The sequence below is a fragment of the Rhinatrema bivittatum genome, chromosome 2 (assembly GCF_901001135.1).
Source record: "Rhinatrema bivittatum chromosome 2, aRhiBiv1.1, whole genome shotgun sequence".
Taxonomy (NCBI): domain Eukaryota; kingdom Metazoa; phylum Chordata; class Amphibia; order Gymnophiona; family Rhinatrematidae; genus Rhinatrema; species Rhinatrema bivittatum.
The window spans coordinates 406684141-406706307 of record NC_042616.1 but is presented as its reverse complement, the minus strand read 5'-3'; the positions used below and the strand labels follow the sequence as shown (position 1 = coordinate 406706307).

General features: G+C 44.8%; 1 protein-coding gene across 1 annotated transcript in view; it reads right to left on the bottom strand.

Moving 5' to 3' along the window:
* The window catches only part of TMPRSS6 (transmembrane serine protease 6), a 176144-nt gene extending 155261 nt beyond the window's left edge, over positions 1-20883 (bottom strand). The window contains exons 1-2 of the mRNA XM_029590066.1: positions 20467-20883; positions 1712-1868 (exon numbers count right to left, since the gene is read on the bottom strand). Coding sequence (XP_029445926.1) covers positions 1712-1868; positions 20467-20541 — 232 coding nt within the window. The 5' untranslated portion in view covers positions 20542-20883. The remainder of the gene's footprint in view (positions 1-1711; positions 1869-20466) is intronic.
* Positions 20884-22167: the final 1284 nt, after the last annotated feature.

Below are 22167 nucleotides of genomic sequence, written 5' to 3'. Positions count from 1 at the left end.
CACTATCATGGTTCCTCAGTGTGTTGGTGCTAGTCTTTTTGCTGCTTTGTCCCTTTATCGGCACCTTGTGGTTTTTTTCTGACACTCTTTCTGCTTGCTATGTTCCCCCTTCATTGTGCTATAGGATGTTGATGCCACTTGTCTTGCTACTTTGCCTGTCATGCTGCCTTCGAGCGTTCATGCAACTGTTATTGGTGCTCTCTTTTGACGCTGTGGTGTGTTTTTGACACTCTCGCTGCTGCTTTTCACCTCTGTTAAAGCACTCTTGCCACTCCTGGTACCCCTTTGCCCCTTTACAGTGCCTTTGGCTATTCATGCCACTTTAGTGCCACTTTGCCTCAGTCTAAGTACTTTGGAGCTCTTTTCTCTTTCTGATGATTGCTCCCCAGACGTTTCATCAGAATTGATAAGAAAACCCCAATTCTGCAGCCAAAAATAGGCTGCAAATACTTCCCCCATTGACTATAATGGAAAAATGGGCAACGAATGAAAACTAATCAATGAATTGGTTTTCCCCCCTATGAAACTAATGCAATGAATTTGGGTCCCAGTGAAACAAAAACCGAATTGAAACACATTTTTTCCTTCTGCACATTCCTAGTCTATCAATAGTCCTCCTATGGCGTTCAGGGTTCCAAAGGATTACTGGTAAGTGTTCATCCAGTCCTTAGCTTGGGGTACCTATAATCTTACGTAAATTGAGTGTTTATGATTTTTTGAGTACAGTTCTGATTATTTGTTCTTATTCATGTTTTTAATCAAGTTTTTGCTAGTCTATCCACAGTTGCTTTTGAAGAGAATATTGACAAGCTGGTGTTACTGCAGGTTTATATATACTGTAACATCAGCCTGCTTTGTCTCCATCTTCTGACAGGGGGCAAAAACCCACTGGTCCTGAGTCCATCTCTCTACACTAAGAAAAACTAAATTATCAGGTAAATAATTTCTCCAATAGAGAATGCAAAGCCTTTAGTGAATCTGGTATTAAATCCAGCTTTTCTGCAGCAGATAATGGGGGCTACGATCTGCCACTTCCCCATCCTGTTGATGGAAGATCCACCCTCAATGAGAAATGATAGGGCCGTCCACTCCCCGGCATCCTGATTTTCTTCTGTTCCTGAGACATCATAAAAACATAAAAACATAAGATATGCCGTATTGGGTCAGACCAAGGGTCCATCGAACCCAACATCCTGGACCAACAGTGGCCAATCCAAGTCACAAGTACCTGGCACCACCCCACTCCCCAGGGCCCCACCTCCTCAGAGATTATCAAACTGCAAGCTAGTGTCAGAGCTCCTTCTTCCTCTCCCACAGGGTCCAACATTCTTAATGATGCTCAGTGACCTCATGCTCTCCTTTTATTTTTTTTTGCATAGCATTAACAGTTTTGTAAATAGATTACTTTATTATTTTAATATTTTTTTTTATCTATGGATGAGAAAAAAGACAAAAGATGGATCAGGGCAGGCTAAGGTTGATGGAAGAGCAAAGACCCCTTCAACGTGGGAGAACTCCAGAGAAGTGTAAACTATACTGACCATCTAGAATACAGGTATAGGACAAAATCTTTGGTAGCCAGTCCCAGTATTCAAGAGTGAGCCTTTACCAATCTGTCATGACCACTACTTGCTTCTCTGTGACTCTGTGTGTCAGACAGAAGGAAATGAAAGGGGAATAAATAAATATTGATTGATTGATTGGAGATTACCTAGAAAATACCAGGTGACGGCCCCAGCTCCGGCTACCAACAAAACCATCCATAGTGGGGCAAAGCGCAGCAGATCTCTGGATTTTCCTGGTATCTTCTTGCTGGAGGGAGTCTTCTTCTCATCATCTGTCTGGAAGTTCTCATCCTTTACTGATATCTAATCAAAGGATATATGCAAAGTTGAGTTTGCCTCCTCATCTACTTCCTTTATCCAGCCACATTAACCAAGTAAGATCTAAATACATCAGGAGGTTAACATTCAAAGGCTAAGTTGGGGACTTAACTGGACAAACCCCACATTATAAATTTTCCTCCCCATTGAATAGCTATGTTTTAGCAGTAAGTCATTTCATGGCAAAACTTAGCCGATTAAAAAAACCGGGCATACCTGGGCATGGTTTACATTTGCCTGGCTAAAGCTGAGTATCCAGCACTAACCAGTTAAAGGATTTTCTGCTCCAACTCTAGCACTCTAGAAGAATCCTCAACTTTTGCAGAAAAAAGCAAGCAGTCACCAGCTGCAGCTGTGGTTCACAAATATTTCCAAAATTTGGAGGACACATTTCAAAGCCATTTACTTGGATAAATAGCAGTTTACCCAGGTCAACTTACTTTTAGCTATATCAAACAGGGGCATTTCTTGTGTGGGGGAGGGAGGGGGTGATTAGGTTAAGGGAGTAAAGTATGCATACCAAATAGACTTCTCAAGTCTGCATGCATAATTATTTCCCTTTTTCCTCTGCCTACAGAAAAAAGGAAGTGCAAAGTCCGCAAGTACATGTCTGCCCGCGTATCCATGTAAGCTAATTTTCAAAAGAGAACTACATATATAGTTTTCTTTGAAAGTTGTCTACCAGGTCCATAGGTACAAAATTACCTGTAGATTTTGCACCTATTGAAAATCAGTCCCTTAAGATTAGTAGCTGGAAGAGAAGCTTCCTTGCATGTTGTGCTTCCCAAGACTGCTGGTGAGCTATTAACCTGGCTAGGTAATGAAACCAAAGTAGTAGGTTGATGGTGGGAGATATAAATTGCAGTGAGTGATGCCCATCAGCCATCCTTTAGCCTTTTCTCTCTCTCCTTATGCCCATCCCTTGCTCTTCAGTACTCATATTTCTCTTTCCCTGCCTAACCTTCTCATTCCTCTTCTCACCTTTTTCAGTTTCTCCTCCTCTTCATCTTTTTCTGTCTCCTCTGCCTCATCCCTCACCTTCTTACTCATCCCTCTTGCGGTAACCCCCCACCCCCACCCATTCCCAGGCTTCCACACCTTGACTGGATAAGGGATTATATCTGGGAGCTATTGGATCATCGTTCAACCCATGGGGCGCCCTGGGGTTCTTCTGGCAGGGGATTAAGATGAGCTTCTGGACTCTTAGGACCAGTGATGCTCTCTGGTGGCTTAAAAATAAAGACTTTCCACACCATGTTGGCTTGTTCCAAAAATAAACGAGTTTACTGAAAAACTTGATAAATTGTAATGAGCTGACAAAATACACATTTTCTTTGGGCAATATCCAGGAAATAAATCCAAACAAAAACCAAATAGGTACATAAGCAGTTCACGAGCACGCTGGGCTTTGCTTGACTCCACAAACTCCATTCAGGGTGCTCCTAGGGAATTTCCTAGGCTTTGGGAATCCCTCTATAGGTACCTGAATTAGTTTTGTACTCTCCTCCTCTCCTGAAATCTGTGTATGAACAGGGTAGGGCACCTAGATAAGAATGAAATCCTTTTCACTCTTTTGGCTCTGCTCTGAATTTCTACTGGTAACACTCCTCTAGAGATGTTCCTGCTAACCACACTCTTGGGTGACAGAACCTCTGCAGTTGTACATAGTAAAATAGTAAAATGACAGCAGATAAATTCCAAAAGGCCCATCTAGTCTGACCAGCAGCAATTTTCTGCACATTTACCCAAAGTAAATCAAATTCCCACATGGTACCCAACCCCAAATCCCACTATGTCCCTTTTGGGCTTGCCGATGTCGCTCTATGCAGGATTCCCCATACCTTCCAAGAAGCACATTGCATCCATATCACTGCTGCCCCAGGCTGCAACTGCCACTCAGCAAAGTTTGCCCATTGCCTTGATTACCATTTTCTTGCCACAAGGGATCCTCTATGTTTATTCCAGGCTTCTTTTTGAAGTCAGTCACTGTCCTTGTCATCATCGCTTCCTCTGGGTACACAGGCAGCATCTGGAACCACTCCTGAACCTGTGTGCCTCTTCACTTCTTTTCAACACACTGGTGAAAAATTCCCACTAGACCAAGGAGTGTGGAAAGTACTGCAGTGCCTAGAGCCCCTCATAACATCACTTCCTTTCTTTAGTCCCATGAACTCTAACATTGAGTCCTGCGCTACTGCAGAAGAGACAGCCCAGAACTTTCTGCACTCTTGATTGTATTATTTCTCCTAATCCTCACACTGGGGTATGTCTGACCAATACTACCTCCTCCTATGATCTTTTAGCTATGTGACCTAGTAGAGATACACCCTTCCTAGTAAGGAAACGTGCGTAATCTTACATTGCCATGCCCCCAATCCATCTTTCTCTCTGTCTCTCCTCTTATCAATCTCTCTCCCCTTTACTCATCTCTGTTCTGTACTCATCTTTTATTCTCTCCTGTGCACCTCTTTCTTTCCTTCTCGTTCTCTTTCCTATTTGGTAATATGTCTCTTGGTTGGCTGGCAGGACCTGGGGAACCCCTGCTCCTTCTTTTGGCTGACAGTACTCGCTGCCTGCACCTTCTCTTCAACTGCCAAGGCCTGGATAATTCTGCCAGACTCACTCTTCTTTTTCAGATGGCGATGCCTAATATCCTGGCAGAGGTCCTGCGGTGGCAATGGTGGTGAACCTTCAGCCTTGCACCCATTCTCCACATACATACAATTAAAATTATGCATTTATGTATTTATTATGCATTTATTTTTTATTATTTTTATTTGATTTATATTCTGCCTTTCAGGCACTTTTATAATAATAAAGTTTATATGAAAAGGCAATTCAAAATACAATCTTGTCAGGTTAAAATATCATTTCATGGATATTATAAGATCGATATTGAACTCTGCGGAGAGCAGGAAGTTAGTGGGCTAAATTTATCTGACAAACTTGATCCAAGATATTTAATGAGAAACTTATTAGTTAATTCCTGCTGGATATACTGGTTAAAGTTAGGTCGGTAACTTTAGACCTGCCCTCCACCATAATCAGATTTAATTGAATAAATTTAACCAGATAGCAATGAATGTCAAAATTACCTGGATAAAATTAAGCCCTGCTCCTGGAACACCTCCGCACCATCACTTTTTTTATTGGGGTAAGTTTTAACTGAGCTAAAACTCAGCTGTTTGGCGGGACAGGAAATTCAAAACACAGGATTTGCCCACTAAGTCTTGGACTTTAGAACTAGAGAAACCCCTTTCAATATTGACCACTATATTTACATTCCCTGCTGTGGTGCCAACCAGAAAAGACACTCAGGGCCTATACAGCAATGCTGCCATACCAAAACAACACTAATTGCCAGTACTCAAACAAATTCAAACAGCAACATCCCTACTTAGGAAAATGCAGCATTATAAATAAAACTCCAAAACGTCTCCTCCTATTATGAAAACAGAACAAGCCTGACTGCTATAAATCCCTACACAGAAACTACACATACAGACCCTCACCAAATACAGAATAAGCAACCACAAATTAGAAATAGAAATATGCAGACAAAAAATTTAAATGGAAACCACAAAAAGCCAGACTCTGCATGCAGTGCGACGGTGCAGAAAAAGAAACATCATCATTCCTTAACATTGTGTCCCCTCACTGCATCCTTCCCTCCTTTCTATTCCCCACCTTCAACAGCAGCTCTGGCACAGCACTCTCTCCTTCAGCAGTAGCAGCTCCGGCAATCCATTCCCCCACTCTCTCTCCCCCCAACTCTTTCTTCCTACCTCCCTCTGCCCCCCACAGTAACAGCACCCTTTCTCTCCTCCCCATCCCAGGTCCACGGCACCCTTCTCTCCATCCACCCACCACTTCTGATCGAGTATTGTTGTTTCTTCCCCTGCCTCCAGAAAGGTATCTCCTTTTCTGTCACCCTCCTTCACTGGCAATGTCATCTCTGGCACATCATAGACCCTTCTCTCCACTTAACCAACTCTCTACCAATCATCCCCCTTTTACTCTCAGCCCAGCCCCAGCAACATCCAGGTTCCTCTCACCCCCCCCCCCCCCCCCCCCTTCACTGCAGCAGCATCTCCTTTCTTTCCCCAGTCCCAAGAGCATCCAGATTCCCCTATTTTGCACTCTTCCACAGCAGTAGTTTCCATATTCCCCTTTCTCTGAATCCCATAGCCAGCTGTATCCAAATCCCCCCCTACCCACCCTTGACCCAGCAGCAACATCCAATCTCTTTATGGATAGATTTACAAAAATCATCAAACCTGATGGTTACTGTCCAATGCTGCTTATCCATATTGCATGAATGATACTGCTAGGTACCACACAGAGCATATATCAAAAGTGACTTCATAGTTCTGGGAGAGAGAGTGCAGCAGATCGGTGCACAGGTAGAATTCCCCTCAGTCCTTCCAGTCAAGGATAAAGGCCAAGGCATGGAAGATTGAATTCTGGGAATTAATGAATGGCTGCATAGCTGGTGTCAATGAGACTGTTCTTATTTTTTGACCATGGGATGGTTTTCAGGGACTGCTGAGTAGAGATGGGGTACACCTGTCGAACTAGGGAGTGCACCATGTTCCAGAACAGACTGGCAAATCTATTGAGGAGGACTTTAAACTAAGGAAACAGAGAGTAGGATTAAATGGACAATTTTCTCAGTTGAAGGGAGTAGGTAGTGGAGTGCCTCAGGGATCTGTATTGGGACCCTTACTTTTTAATATATTTATAAATGATCTGGAAAGAAATACGATGAGTGAGATAATCAAATTTGCAGATGACACAAAATTGTTCAGAGTAGTTAAATCACAAGCAGATTGTGATAAATTGCAGGAAGACCTTGTGAGACTGGAAAATTGGGCATCTAAATGGCAGATGAAATTTAATGTGGATAAGTGCAAGGTGATGCATATAGGGAAAAATAACCCATGCTATAATTACACAATGTTGGGTTCCATATTAGGTGCTACAACCCAAGAAAGAGATCTAGGCGTCATAGTGGATAACACATTGAAATCGTCGGTTCAGTGTGCTGCAGCAGTCAAAAAAGCAAACATAATGTTGGGAATTATTAGAATGGGAATGGTGAGCAAAACAGAAAATGTCATAATGCCTCTGTATCGCTCCATAGTGAGACCACAACTTGAATACTGTGTACAATTCTGATCGCCGCATCTCAAAAAAGATATAATTGCGATGGAGAAGGTACAGAGAAGGGCTACCAAAATGATAAGGGGGAATGGAACAGCTCCCCTATGAGGAAAGACTAAAGAGGTTAGGACGTTTCAGCTTGGAGAAGAGTCGGCTGAGGGGGGATATGATAGAGGTGTTTAAAATCATGAGAGGTCTAGAACGGGTAAATGTGAATAGGTTATTTACTCTTTCAGATAATAGAAAGACTAGGGGGCACTCCATGAAGTTAGCATGGGGCACATTTAAAACTAATCGGAGAAAGTTCTTTTTTACTCAACGCACAATTAAACTCTGGAATTTGTTGCCAGAGGATGTGGTTAGTGCAGTTAGTATAGCTGTGTTTAAAAAAGGATTGGATAAGTTTTTGGAGGAAAAATCCATTACCTGCTATTAATTTCACCTAGAGAATAGCCACTGCCATTAGCAACGGTAACATGGAGTAGACTTAGTTTTGGGGTACTTGCCAGGTTCTTATGGCCTGGATTGGCCACTGTTGGAAACAGGATGCTCAGCTTGATGGACCCTTGGTCTGACCCAGTATGGCATATTCTTATGTTCTTAAGTTCATCAGGGCGGGGTGGACAGAGCCCTAAGGTAAGCAAAAGCACTCGGATAAGTAAATCTCTAAACACTTATAAAGAACGGGGAAAAAAAGGAGCAACATCTAGAAAGCTATGTACATGATGCTCATAGTATTGAAGAGGCTGACTTGGATATAGTGGTGGTCACAGAGATGTGGTATACACAGAACCATGACTGGGATATAATTTGTTCAGGAAGGGCAGGTTAGGAAGAAAGAGATGAGGAGTAGGCAACACTTAAGCCTTTGTTGGGTGGTTGAATCTAAGAAAAAATGTTATATTTGTGATACTGTCCAACACAGAAAAAGGAGAAGAAATTTGCACCCCAAAAAATTATCCACACAACATGAGGGAGATGCAAAAGAAGTAATGGTCCAAACAAGAAATAAAGTTAATCTTTTCTCAAGTTATCATTTATTATTTCATTTTTTCAAAGTAAAGCGGCTGCTCCAGAACTCAACATACTGAATTACAGTTCTCAAACAGGTCCCCCAACACGGACCCGTGTTTCGCTCCAAGCTGCATCGGAAGGGACTAGTAATTGTATTTAACACTGTAAATCAAAACAATCCAGTTCCCAAAGGTCTCAATAATGAAATAGAATGGTTTCATTTTATTTAGTTATTGCTTTTTTCCCATTGGCTTACTTGTTCTGTGTTGGTGCTTCCTGATTGGTGTAGCTCTTCGCGCCAAAACCCAGTCCTTTAAATGGACGCTATAGTCAGCACTGTCAGCCTTCCTTTATTCTAATTTTGTTCAACAATGCATCATCATTAAGGTATGTGTCTCAGCGTTATTTAAAAGCTAGTCACTTTTTACTTGGTCCATTGTAAATTGCATACTTGTATTTCTTGTTTTGATTTACAGTGTTAAATACAATTACTAATCCCTCCCGACGCAGCTTGGAGCGAAACACAAGTGCAGGATCTGGAAATGCTCAAACATTGTTAGGTTTGGTGGCTTGCAGGCCACTCATGCAAGCCACTGCACTCATCAATACACCGCCGATCATCTGGGCTTCCCTCCTCTGGTGGACCCAACTCTATCCACGCAGCAGGACACTGCCTCAGCCGCTGCCATCTGCGTGCATCCTTAGGTGCATGCGCAGCCAGCATCACCAGATTTCAAGAACCTGAGGCGGAAATAGGCCATGGCGCCCCTATGATGACATTATTTCCAGAGCCCTATTTAAGGGCTTTCCTGCTGTCTCCACTTTGCTTCAGCAATGGGTTGCCTGCATCTGTGTGTAGTGCGAGTTGCTGCTTCCTGCCCCTGCTTTCCTGATCCTATGTCTGCCTCATTTCTCCAGCCCAGCCTGCCTAGCCTCGTCTTATCCAGTCCTTTCCTCCCTGCCTGCCCTGCTTTTTCAATCCTTCTCATTGTCTCCTAAGTCTGCCCTTGGACTAACTTCTGGATCTGACTCTAGCCCAAACTTTGACCATTCTTGTACGTTGCCTCTTTAACCTTTGCCTGGATACTGACCATTTTTGTTTGCTGTTTACTACTGACCCCTGCCAGGACATTGACTCTTCTAGCTTGCCACCTGCCTCTAACCCTAGTGTGGCCCTGGACCTGTGCTTATACCACTTTGATAGAGACTCTCGTCTAAGACCTGCTGGTCCCCAGAACTCAAAGACTCAAACCAAAGGGAAAGGGGTTGGTATATTTGAAGCTTCTGTCCCATCTCTTCTCTGTGTAGTTCTGTCAGATGTCAGTGGGAACCTATATGGCTTCCCCATAGGCTCAGCCAACCTCCCCACAGCAACAAGGGTCCACAAATCTTACAGATTGCTGAGGTCATGGACTCAGTGGTCTTGACTTTGCTCGAGGCCATACCAGGCCAACGTGTCCAAGAACAACATGGGGCTCTTAACTAGGTGACTGTGGTCCTGGAGACGCTTGTGCACCACATGGACTCCTTGATCCCTGCCTCAGCTCCAGCTCATGGTTCTACCTCCCATTAGTTCTGTGTTTCCCCAAGGCCAGTCCCTCAACTCCTGGAACCTCCTTGCAACCTGGGTGATCCCAAGGAATGTTGCAGCTTCATAACCCAATTACACATGCATTTCTAGCTGCAGTCCACTCTCTTTCCTACCGACTGGTCTAAGGTAATCCAGATCTTGTCATTGCTGGGTGGCACTGCATTGGCCTGGATGTCTTCTTTATGAGAGTGTGATGACCCTCTACTCCAGAGCCTTCCTGATTTCCTCCAGCAGTTCAGGTTTGTATTCAAAGAACCGGGGAAAGCTTCCTCCTTGGCAATGGACATGCTCCAGATTCAACAGGGTTTCCAATCTCTTGAAGAGTATTCTATTGAGTTCCACACACTTGCCACCAAACTGCACTGAGAGGAAGATAGTCTCACCACCATTTTTTGGCAAGGCCTTTCCAGAAGAATCAAAGACAAACTGGTCGGGCCAGATGTCCCTCCTTCATTAGGTGTCTTGATATCCTTTGCTGGCCATTTTGATCGCCGCTTTCAAGAAAGGGCTCTGGAGAGTAATGGCATTTCATGACTAGTAGCATTGGTTCCACATTTCCAGTACTCTCTTGCCATCACTTGTCCTGAATCCAATACTCCAGGGGAACCCATGCAGTTGAGCAAGGTTAAACTTTCAATGGAACAGAAGCTTTGACAAAGGCGGTTGGGCCTATTTTTATATTGTGCCGGCACATGGTATATCCAATGCCCAGAGAAGTCAGGAAACTCTCGTGCCTAGGGTTGCCCGAAGAGGCAATCTTAGGTAGGACACTCTCCTCCTCCCAAATGCTAGTTCTCATTGCAATCTCCACTGAACACTGTCAGTTCCATATGGAAGCATCCTTGATTCCGGAGCAGGCAGGAATATTATTGACCAAGCCCTGCTCCACCAGTACCAGATTCCAACCATCTGACTGCACCATCCAGTAACTATTTCCTCTGTCTATGGGGACCCCCTCCCAGGCCAACTCACTGAAGCTAAACGTTCCATGCTCTCCTTGCCCAGGCCTTCTCCACCAGGAGACTATCTCTCTCAATGTACTCCCTTAGGCTGTGAACCCAGTTATCCTGGGGTTACCCTGGCTATGTCAGCATCAGCCAGATATCAACTGGGTGAGGTCCCACCTGCTGTCCCACCTGTCTCATTTCAGCTCCATATCCACCTATACTGACACTAGCAGCTGCCATATTTGGGCTACTGCCACAATATGCACACTTCACCATCGTAATGTCTAAATATCGAGCAACTGGTTCAGGAACCAATGAGAGAGGGAGCAATTTTAGATCTAATTCTCAGTGGAGCACAGAATTTGGTGAGAGAGGTAACAGTGGTGGGGCCGCTTGGCAATAGTGATCATAATATGATCAAATTTGAATTAATGAGCCGAAGGGGGACAGTAAGTAAATCCACTGCTCTAGCGCTAAACTTTCAAAAGGGAAACTTTGATAAAATAAGAAAAATAGTTAGAAAAACACTGAAAGGAGCAGCTACAAAGGTTAAAAGTGTGCAACAGGTATGGACATTGTTAAAAAAATACCACCCTAGAATTAAAGTCCAGATGCATTCCACGCATTAAGAAAGGTGGAAGGAAGGCAAAATGATTATCGGTATGGTTAAAAGATGAATGTGAAAGAGGCTATTTTAGCCAAAAAATCTTCATTCAAAACTTAGAAGAAGGATCCATCAGAAGAATACAGGATAAAGCATAAGCATTAACAAGTTAAATGTAAGACATTGATAAGACAGGAAAAAAAATAATTTGAAAAGAAGTTGGCCATAGAGGCAAAAACTCACAATAAAAACTTTAAAAAATATATCCAAAGCAGACTGCTTGGTTGGTCTGCTGGATGATTCAGGGGTTAAAGGGGCACTTAGAGAAGATAAGGCCATTGTGGAAAAATTAAACAATTTCTTTGCTTTGGTGTTTACTGAAGAGGATGATGGAGAGGTACCAGTTTCGAAGAAGGTTTTCATGGGTGATGATTCAGATCAACTGAACCAATTCATGGTGATCCTGGAAGATGTGGTAGGCCTGATTGACAAACTGAAGGGGCTTATTTCCCCCATCCTCTTCCCCCGCTGGAGTGGGTTTTTTCTTTGTTGGGAAAAGGGCGGTAGTACTATATTGATTACAGGGATCTCACAAAGAAAATTTGATACCCATTATTTCTGATTTCAGAATTTTTTGACCATTTGCAAGAAGCTAAAGTCTTCACCAAGTTGAATTTATGAGGAGCATATAATCTTATTTGCATCAATGAGGGTGATAAATGGAAAACCATGTTCAATACGCATGATTGACATTACAAATACCTTGTCATGCTATTTGGGCTTTGCAATGCTCAAGTCATATTTCAGAATATGTGAATGAGATTTTTTGGGATCTCCTGCACTTCCATGTAGCTATATATCTTGATGACATACTCATCTGCTCCCAGTCTCGGGACTCCCATCTGGAGCATGTTAGACAGGTTCTACAAAGCCTACAAGACCATCATCTGTACACAAAACTCAAGAAACTCCTCTTCGAGCAAGAACAGCTTCCTTTTATGGGGTATATCATTTCTCAAACTGGCTTCCATATGGAGCCTGCTAAACAGAAGGCCTTCTTGTTTATTTATTTATTTATTGTTTTTCTATACTGATGTTCGTTTGCACATCACATCAGTAAGTCTGACCCCAGCCGGTCAGGCTTCGGCTGTTACAGCATTTCTTAGGATTTTCCAATTATTACCACCAATTTATTCCTGGGTACTTTACCCTTGTGGTGCCACTCACCATCTTGATCAGAAAGGTCACTTATTCCCGATCTTGGACTACAGAAGCTATTGACACCTTCCAGGCTCTTATGCAAGTTTTCTCTCTTGACCCTTGTCTTTAAAATCCTGACCCTGTTCTTCCCTTTGCCCTGGAGGTAGATGCCTCTACCCTTGGGGTAGGGGCTTTCCTCAGTGAGCATAGTGACCAAGGGAGCCTCCTGCCATGCTCCTTCTTCTCTAAATGTTTGCTCTGGCAGAGAGGAATTACAGGATTGGGGACCGCAAACTACTCGTGGTGAAATTAGCATTGGAAGAGTGGCGGCACCTCTTAGAGGGCGCCAAACATCAGATCCCGATCTACACTGACCACAAAAACGTAGAGTAGCTGAAACAGGCATAATAGCTCAATCTCAGATAGGCTCACTGGTTCCTCTTCTTTAACTGGTTCGATTTTGAGCTCTGCTACCGACCAGCAGCCAAAAATCAAAGAACAGATGCCCTTTCCCACTCCTTTCAAATGTAGGACATAGCAGAGATGCCTCAACACACCACTGACCCTGTGAAGGTCGTGGTCTCTACATCTACAACAGTTCTGCCTGGGAAGACAGTAGTACCCAAACATCTGCAAGACAAAGTATTAAAATGGGCCCACAATTATCGCCTGGCAGGACATCCCGGATTAGCCCGTACCCTTGAGCTCTTCCAATTCCACTATTGGTGGCCCCAAGTGAAGACCAAGATAAAAAGCTACACAGAATCCTGTGCTGTTTGTACACAGCATAAACCTACTTATGCCCGAACCTACTTGTGTTACAACCATTGCCAACCTCCAGGGAATCCTAGACCTATATGTCCACAGATTTTATCATGGACCTCCCTCTCTCACACAGCTCCACCATGATATTGGTCATAGTGGATAGATTCTCCAAGATGGTATATTTCATACCTCTCCCTGGCTTGCCTTTTGTTCCTGAATTAGCACACCTCTTTGTGCAGCATGTCTTCAAATTGCATGGATTACCTTCTCATAGCCTGTCTGATAGATGCGTTCAATTCACAGCCCGATATTGGAAGGGTCTTTGTCAAACATTTGGCATTACTATGGACCTTTCCACAGCTTACCATCCTCAAGGCAATGGTCAGAAAGTGAGAATCGACCAGATCCTCAAAACCTTCCTCTATCCGTTTGTCAATCAAAGATAGGCTGACAAGGCTATCCTGCTACCCTGTTGACTTCTCACACCTCAATCATATCAGTAATGCTACCAGCTCTTTCCCATTTCAGATTATTTACAATAAGCATCCACGAGGGCTATCCACTCTTTCCCATTTCATGTTGTTTATAATAAGCATCCATGAGTTCCTCTGCCACTTCCTCTCTCAGTGGATTGCCCAGCAGTTTGACTTACAGCCCAGGAACTCCAAGATTTATGGGCACAAACTAACCATTTAATCTCCAAGGCTGCATCCAAGCCAAGAAACATGCCGATATCAAATGCAGATCAGCCTCGCAATTCCAAGTGTGAGACTTGGCATGGTTAAGCAAGCAGCACCTGTGCCTCAGCATTCCTTCACTCAGGCTGGCACTTTGATTTATTGGTTCTTTCCTGATCTTTTGTCAGATTGGACCAGTAACTTATCAACTCAAACTTCCTACCACTTTAAGAATACACAAGGTATTCCACGTGTCCCTATTGAAGCAATTGGTTCTTTCCTGACCATCTCAATTGCCTCCTACACCTGCAGACATTTCTTTGTAAGAAGACACACACTATGAGATACAAGAAATTTTAGACTTTCATAGACAAGGCAAGAGCCTGGAATACCTCACTGCATGGAAGTATTACAGACCAGAAGAGAACTCTTGGGAGTCAGCATGTATTATCAGTGCACCTTATCTGGTAAAATAATTCCACCCTCAATTTCCTCTGAAGCCTAAGCCCTAGACCTTAAGAAGGGGGCTTGGGGAGGTACTGTTATGTTTGGTGGCATGCAGGTGGCTCCCACAAATGCCTTACTCACCACAAAACTGCTTTCTGACTCCTACATTCATGATCCTGTGTCTGCCTTATCTCTCCAGCCCAGCCTCATCTTATCCAGCCCTTTCCTCCCTGCCTGCCCTGCTGTGTCAGTCCTTCTCTTTGTCTCCTAGGCCTGCCCTCGGATTGACTTCTGAATCTGACCCTAGCCTGGACATTGCCCCTTCTAGTTTGCTGCCTGACTCTGACCTTAGTCTGGCCCTGGACCTGCACTTATGTCCCTTCCATAGAGATACTCGCCTAAGACCTGCCAACCCCTGGAACCCAAGGGAAAGGGGTTGGTATAGGTGAAGATCTTGTCCTGTCTCTTCCCTACATAGCTCCGCCAACTGTTGGTGGGGATCTATGGGGCTTCCCCCATAAGCTGAGCCAACCTCTGCACAGCAACAAAGGCCTACAAATCTTACATATATAATGATCTTAAGATGGAAAATAGCTAGATAAGGTGATGGCAATGCGAGAAGGATGCTGGGGTGTAAAACATATAGACAACAGGAAAAAGGTGATATTGCCTCTATATAAGTTTTTGGTGATATCTCATTTGGAGTACTGTGTACAATTCTGGAGACTGCATCTTCAAAAAGATATAACCGAATACTGTCAATCCAGAGGACAACTATTATAATGGTCCTCATCATAAAGCATAAGGAGACATATCTAAGATCTAAGCTTATGTACCTGGAGGAAAGCAGGGAAAGGGGAAATATGATTTAGAGACATTTAAATGCATCCATCAAATAAATGAATAGGAGGCAGTCTTCTTTCATCAAGGAATCAATGGATGAGGGAGAAAGAGGGTAGACAAAGTAATCGAAGGAAATATTTCTTTACAGAAAGAGTAGTGACTACATGGAACAGCCTTTCTGTGGTGGTGATGGCGATGAGGACCATATTAGAAATCAAGAAAACATGGGAAAAACACAGAGAATTTCTGAGGGATAGGAAGGAACTATAATGCTGAGCAGGAGATGTGGATGGGCAGAAGGAATGGGCCATATGGTCTTTATCTGCTGTCATTTTCTGTGTTTATGTTTTTCTCCCACCCCCCAGCCTCAGAAGCATCCAGATTCTCCTCTTCCCCCTCTTCCTGCCCCCCTGTTGCACCAGAGGTGGACCCTTGGCCCGAGGTGGGGTTGACGCTACCCGCAGGGCAAGCCCTAGGGTCCCCACCGTTGGTAGGTGGAGCTGGCTGACTGACGGAGGCCAGCTGGAGCTTCGCCAATACCAGCCCTCATACCCCGCAGGATGAGTCCTTGGGTACCGGGGCCGGCTGGTCTTAGATGGGCCTCCGTCTGAGGACTTCCTGGATGTGGTGTAGGAATCAGCCAGGGGCCAGCAGTGGTAGCTTGGATAGGAGGATGAGTCCAGATGAGGCAGAGTTACAGAAACTCGGGCGCCAAAGGAGAACGGGTAGCAAGACAGGTGGCACCTGAGCAAGAGCAGGCCGAAGCCTGAGAGGCCAATTCCAGAGTAGATTCAACAGAGGTGTCGAAGATCAAGCTGTTGTCGGGGCAGGCAGCAAGCAAGGAGAAGCGGACACATGGACACAAGCCAAAACCAGGAGTCAGTCCGAGAATGGTCAGGCAAGGCAAAAGTCAAACCAGGAATCAAACAGTAGTGTAATCAGATATAGTGGTGGTCAAGCCTGGAATCAATCAATAGCGTGGTCAGATGAAGCAAGGGTCAAGCCAGGTATCAGTCAGTAGTATGGTCAGACAAAGCAGGGGTCAAGCCAGGTATTAGTCACTAGCAAAGTAAAAGTAGGGTAGACACGGAGCACAGGAGCAAGGTCTGGAACGGGTACCAGGAGCAAGGCAGGATCAGGAACTAGGAACACAGACAAAGCATGAACGAACCGGGAACCAGGAACACAGATGAAGCACAGGAACGAGCAACTAAGCACACGACTAGCATAGAGACCTGTTGCCAAGGCAAGGAAGCACTGGCTGGGCCCAGCCTTAAGTACAGAGACCCAGTGATGTCATCATCCGGGGCCATGGGGTAGTTTCCCGCCACAGCCCCTTTAAAGGCAGAACAGATGCGCGAACGCCTAGGAGGAAGTGTGGCATGAGACGGCGGCGTCTCCCAGCGGGCCACACGGGGAGACCCGCTGAAGAGCTGGGAGGTCCGCGGAGGAGCCAGGAGTGCTGGAGGCAGCTCGGGAGCGCAGGTGGCTGCCTAAGGCCGCAAGAAAGGAGGAACCGGGAGCTGGAGCAGACAAACGGGAGTAAATGGGCCCGGCCGCGGGCTTGTTGTGGCCAGCACATGCAACACACCCTTGCCTAGAGCAGCATGCACTTCTCATTCTCTGTCTTCAGCCCCCACAACAACTATCCTTCCATTACTATCTCCTCTCTCCCCCTTCCTCCCCCCACCTAGCCCCAGCCCCAACTGCATCTATCTGACCTCTTCTACCTCCTCCTGCTTCCTATCCATGCCGCCTCCGTTTTTTGTACAAATAAGCATAGGTTACAGCTCTCCTTTTCACTTGGGGCTGGTTTCTATGATCCGAGAGCACCATTGCACAGATACCAACACAGCAACGGAGTAGCAGCAGCTCAATGGCAGTCTCTACACTGTCTGGCTCCAATCTATTCCAGAAAGTATATTCGGCATGCAGCACACATGCAACTCCCTTGCTCCTCTGCTGCATGCCGTCACCTCTCTGTGCATGCACCCAAAGACCACCCTATCAGTACAAGAACATTACTTTCTGCCCTTGGTATGTATGCACAGGCACAACATGACAGCTGGAACGAGGGGAAAGATATGTGCTCCTAGCACCCCTGCCTTCTTGGTCTTGGGACAGGAATCGGGCCCACAGACTAGTGAATGGACTGGTGTGATGTCAGTCCTGCTGCAGTGCTGCTGCCACCCCCAAAATCATGGCTTGCTAGGCAGCCGCCTAGCTTGCCCAGTGCTTCCACTGGCTGTGGGCTCCAGGAGTCCTGCTAGCTCTGCTGCTCCTTCTCTTAAGCAGTCAGAACAGCAGTCTGCCTCCTAGGTGGACAGACTGTGAAGCCTTGGGCCACTGCCTCTGATGCACCTGCATAGGGGTAGTAGGGACATCTGAATAGTTGCTTGCTGCTGGATATAAAATGTACACCATTGGGGGAAAGTTAAACATTGAAAAGTGGTTAAGTAAATAAGTAAAACTACGAAAGTACTATGTAAGACTTTGAAAGATAAAAAGCAACAGCTCTTTGGATGGAAGAGTAAACATTATTTAAAAATTTGTGAATGGATTTTAACAGGGAGGACAGCCTACCTAGAGCAGCTGCCACTGCAGATTATATGCCCGCTCTTCAAACACAAAGAGTTGCAGCCATATTAGAGTCCTTACAGGGCCATTAGGGTGTGCTTTAAAAGGTTTATGTGTTTTACCAATTCCATGAAAGTACATAAGATGTAAAAATATATAATGTTTGCTTTAAAAATAAAACGCATGCTAAAAACAAAACAAATGAAGAAAAATGCTATGAATGGGAAAACAAAACAAAATAAAACAAATGGAAAAGAAAAGAAAATTGTTTTACACACACACACTTCTAAAATACTCTTCTTCTGTAAATAAAGACAGACCTTTGCTGGAACTGCAACTTCCGGAGTAGCCTGGAATTATTATATAGAACTTGCTTCACCAGTAAGAGTTAGAGGGTGACCTCCTTGGATCATTCTGTGGTACCCTAGAGCATTGTCTACGTAAAGAGAGGTCTGGGCAACCTCAGATAAGAAACGTTTCACCTCCTGGTCCAACACAGCATCTGATAAACCGCTGACTACACCAGAACTTAGAACCAGTGGCCAGGATATATCCCTAACACCGGTTACACAGACACACCAGAAGAGGGCAAGAAGAGAGCTGGACCCAAGGAACGAGCACAAGCAAAAGAAAAAGGCAAGTAAACTGTATAGCAAGTTAGCAACTCTCAAGAATTCACTGGCAAGCTGGCAAAATTATGAGCCGTACTCTTGAATTGTGATCTTGGCTGTGGCTGCCCATCTCTATCGCCCTGGCAAGAGGTATGCAGGAGGGTGCTGTTCCGTGGCATGTAGGTAGCTGAACGTTGCATGGAGCATGCCCAGAGTCCCTCACTCAGCATAATCTTCCTGCTGGTTCTGTGCCACAGAGCAGCACCGGTCTCTACACAACTCTGCCAGGGCTCCAATCAGCTGGAGGCGGGGGGGGGGGGGGGGGAGGTGTGGAAACGGCAGTCACTGGAGGTGGGAGGAATGTCAGTGTGAGTCAGGTTATTTTCTTCTAGTTCTTAAGAGTTAAGAAAACTAGAAAAATAATGAAAGACAGTAAATGAGAGAGAAAGAGAAAAAGTTAATGAACCAAAACTATAATTAAAAAAAAAAAGAACAGAATAAAGAAAAACTCATGGAAGAAGGGATGTGAGAGGAAAGCAACAAGACTCTCAAGTCTTCAGGGTGAACTTTAAGCACAGTAGTTAACAGGCGTGCTAGTCTGAATCATGTCCTTTCTTTAGAAAGCCGGGTTCTTTTCTGATTGTGGTAAGCCCAGTGACCCAGGCTAGCCAGTGACATATATCAAGAATAAACAACTCCGGCCTTGGAGGGCCACAGATGGGTCTGGTTTTCAGGATAACCACAAAGAATAGTCATCAAATGTTGAAAAACAGGCCCATTCGTGGCACTGTGTGGCTACAGTTGATTACCCCTGATTTTCCTTAAGATAAGCAGGATCTTAAGCCCAGAGGTGAGACAGGACAACACTAATCCTGGTTTAGCACGTTCCTCATGACATGGAGTCATCTGATAACCTGTAGCTTAGATTCTGAGGATTAAAACTGAGTCACAGCTGACTCGCTCATCACTAACAAATGAGAGGAGTCCTAACAACAGCACAAACATAAACACAGTGCAATCATCATGCCACAAGGGGTTTCTGACATATCACACTGGGTCAATAGTACTGAGTTTTACAAGTTACAGGTAAGATTTATTTCTTGGTCCGGCAGTCTCCTCTTGTTCCTTCAAGCTTCCAGCTCAGCCAGAACTGGCCTTTACTGGGCTACAGCATCATGAACCTCCATTCACAGGCAGGGTTCCCCCCTATTTTTATATCCCCGCCCAGCTCAGCCCAGCCATTGCAGCAACCAATCTTCAGTCAGGGGCCACAGACTCTGGCTCCCTCCAGAACCCAGCTAATGTGGGCCATACATTTCACCACTAGGTGTCACCGTTGAGCAAAGTTTGAGACTCCTCACCCCCACCCCCAGAGGCTGTGAACGCTAACTCTGCGGCCTCTTAAACCCTGGCCAATCCAGGAAACAAGTGTGGTTTTTAAAAACACAGTGATGGGAATTTAACGAGGAAAAATCTGAGGTTTTTTCCTATCACCCATCCATTCTATGCATGTATAAATCATCCCCTCTCGTCCTTTTCCTCAGATATTGAAAATTGCATCAAAGGATACGGAAAACCAAATCTAGGTTCTCTGACCCCACTACAGTGCTCAACCCAGCAGGTGTGACTCAATGAAGCTGGGGAATATTGGGGGTTGGGGGAGGAGATAGAGGAGAAATGGTTACATTTTGGGCTACAAATCAAGGACTCTGCAGTCCGAAAAAGAAAAGTTGCCAATTCTTCTATAAGAACATCTGAAGAGTCTTATGAGGAGCTGAAAGCAAATGTCCAAAAATATCGGCGTTACAACACAATACATAACGCTGACAAAATAAAAGATGTCGCTACCTGCGCAAAAGTGTCCTCTTTATCCTGGGATCTATCTGGCAGCAAACATTTTTATTTCCCCTCTGACAAAAAGAGGGAAGAGACCTGCACACCTCCTCCACCATCTGTGAGCCCGAAAGGCTAGGATCTTTTCACTATGCCACCCCTACCACGTCCAGAAACAGATGCACGGTATAACAAGCAAAGGAAGAGGCAGTGAGGAAGGCATCATGCAACAACTTTTAAAAGAAAGAAGAAGCAAAGACCATGAATTTAACGGACCCATTAAAAGCAACAGGGGAAAGTAGAGCACCCACCACTTTGCTTCCTTCTGATTCTTGTAGATTGCTCCCACTGTTCTCCTCAGAGGAGGCCGATGACTCAGACACCATACTTCTTGGAGTTGCAAAACAAAATCCGAATTCTCAATCTTTCTCTATTTTTTTTTTCCCTCTTAGAAAAGAAAATGGTTGTCTCTCCCACGGCTGAAATCTACCTTTGAAATTTGTCCTGCGCTTGCATAGTGTATGCACGCTGGCAGACACACATTATTTACTGAGCTCCAAGGTCTTCCCAGATCAATAATTTTGTTCCCTTTTGGCGGCTGTCATCTTTCTATTTCACTAGAGTAGCAGCAGTTGGTGCCCATGCTCATTAGGACCCGGCAGGCACTTCCTTCTAGGTGTCATGAACAGGTTGGTGTGTGGCGGTGGTGGTTGGTGGAGAGGCAGAAAGAGATGGGGCTCCTGATTATGCCGCACTGGATAGGCAGGTGCTGGCTGCCTCACCCGGGATCTCATTAGCTATAGAGGCCCATGCACTTGTTACAGTAGCTTTAGTAACAGGAGAAAACAGAGCAAGGAACAATCTGCTGCTGAACAAAACAAGGGGAGCTGCATGATGGGATTTGTAGTGTGGTATTGTAAGAGGGCAAGAGTGTCAGGCTAAAGGATGAGCAAGTTCACTGGCCACAAAGGGAGCCCAGTGAACTCTGGCAGCTGTTTGTTCACGAATAATTCTGAATGGAGAACAAGTTTAGTTAATAATCCTGCTTCTATATGTTGCCTTTATTTGTATGACATAAGATGCCTCTTATTGTAGAACAAGGTCAGCCACTGAGGGGTTTATTTGTTTAAAAATGTATTGCCTGCATGCTCCAAAGTTTGGAGCGGGGTATAATAAAAACATACATAAAAATCAGAACAATGCAACATGTAAGTGGACCAATCACGGCAAGCCATGGTTACCAGAGCAGCTATCAATCAAATATCAGGTGCCAAAAAGGGGAGCCCAGGAGAAAGCAAAGCATACAGGCTACAAGATACAATTAACAGCAAGGGATTAAATCAAAGGAGAAGAGAACCAGGTCTGCTCAAGGTTAGCTCCAGCCTGTGTAATTCAAGCTGCCAGGTTAAAAGCTTCTCTGAAGAGAGAGGTTTTTCATGCATTTTTAAATGTCTGAGTATCAGTCATCAGGCGCAATTGTTCGAGCAGGGAGTTCCACAGTAGTGGGCCGGCGACCGAGAAAGCCCGATCCCATGTTTCCACGAGATGAGCAAGCCGTGATGAAGGAACCTCTAAGCAGCCTCAATGAGCAGATCTTAGGGACCGGGAAGGCTTATAGATGCGTAGAACAGAACTTATCGGGGGAGGGGGATGACACATTGTTGTGTAAATTGTGAATAAGCATAGCAAGTTTAAACTTGACTTGCCTTTGAATAGGGCGCCAATAAAAGGAACAGAGGACAGGTGTAATATTCTCGGATATGGCCTGAGAAGTGTGAAACAGTGGCATGATTGATTTCACATTAAGGGCCCCCAAGTGATGGCTTCCAGCAGGACCCCCACAGTGTATATGTGTGTGAGAGGGTGCTGGGGGTCCACCTCCCAAGATGTAGGAATGAGCCTCAATCTTCCTTGGCTCCCCCTGCACTGCAGGGGCTGCTTGGGCAGAATTTACACTCCTGGTGCCAAGTTAAGTTTTGTAGTCTCCACTGCCAGCACAAAATGATGTCATA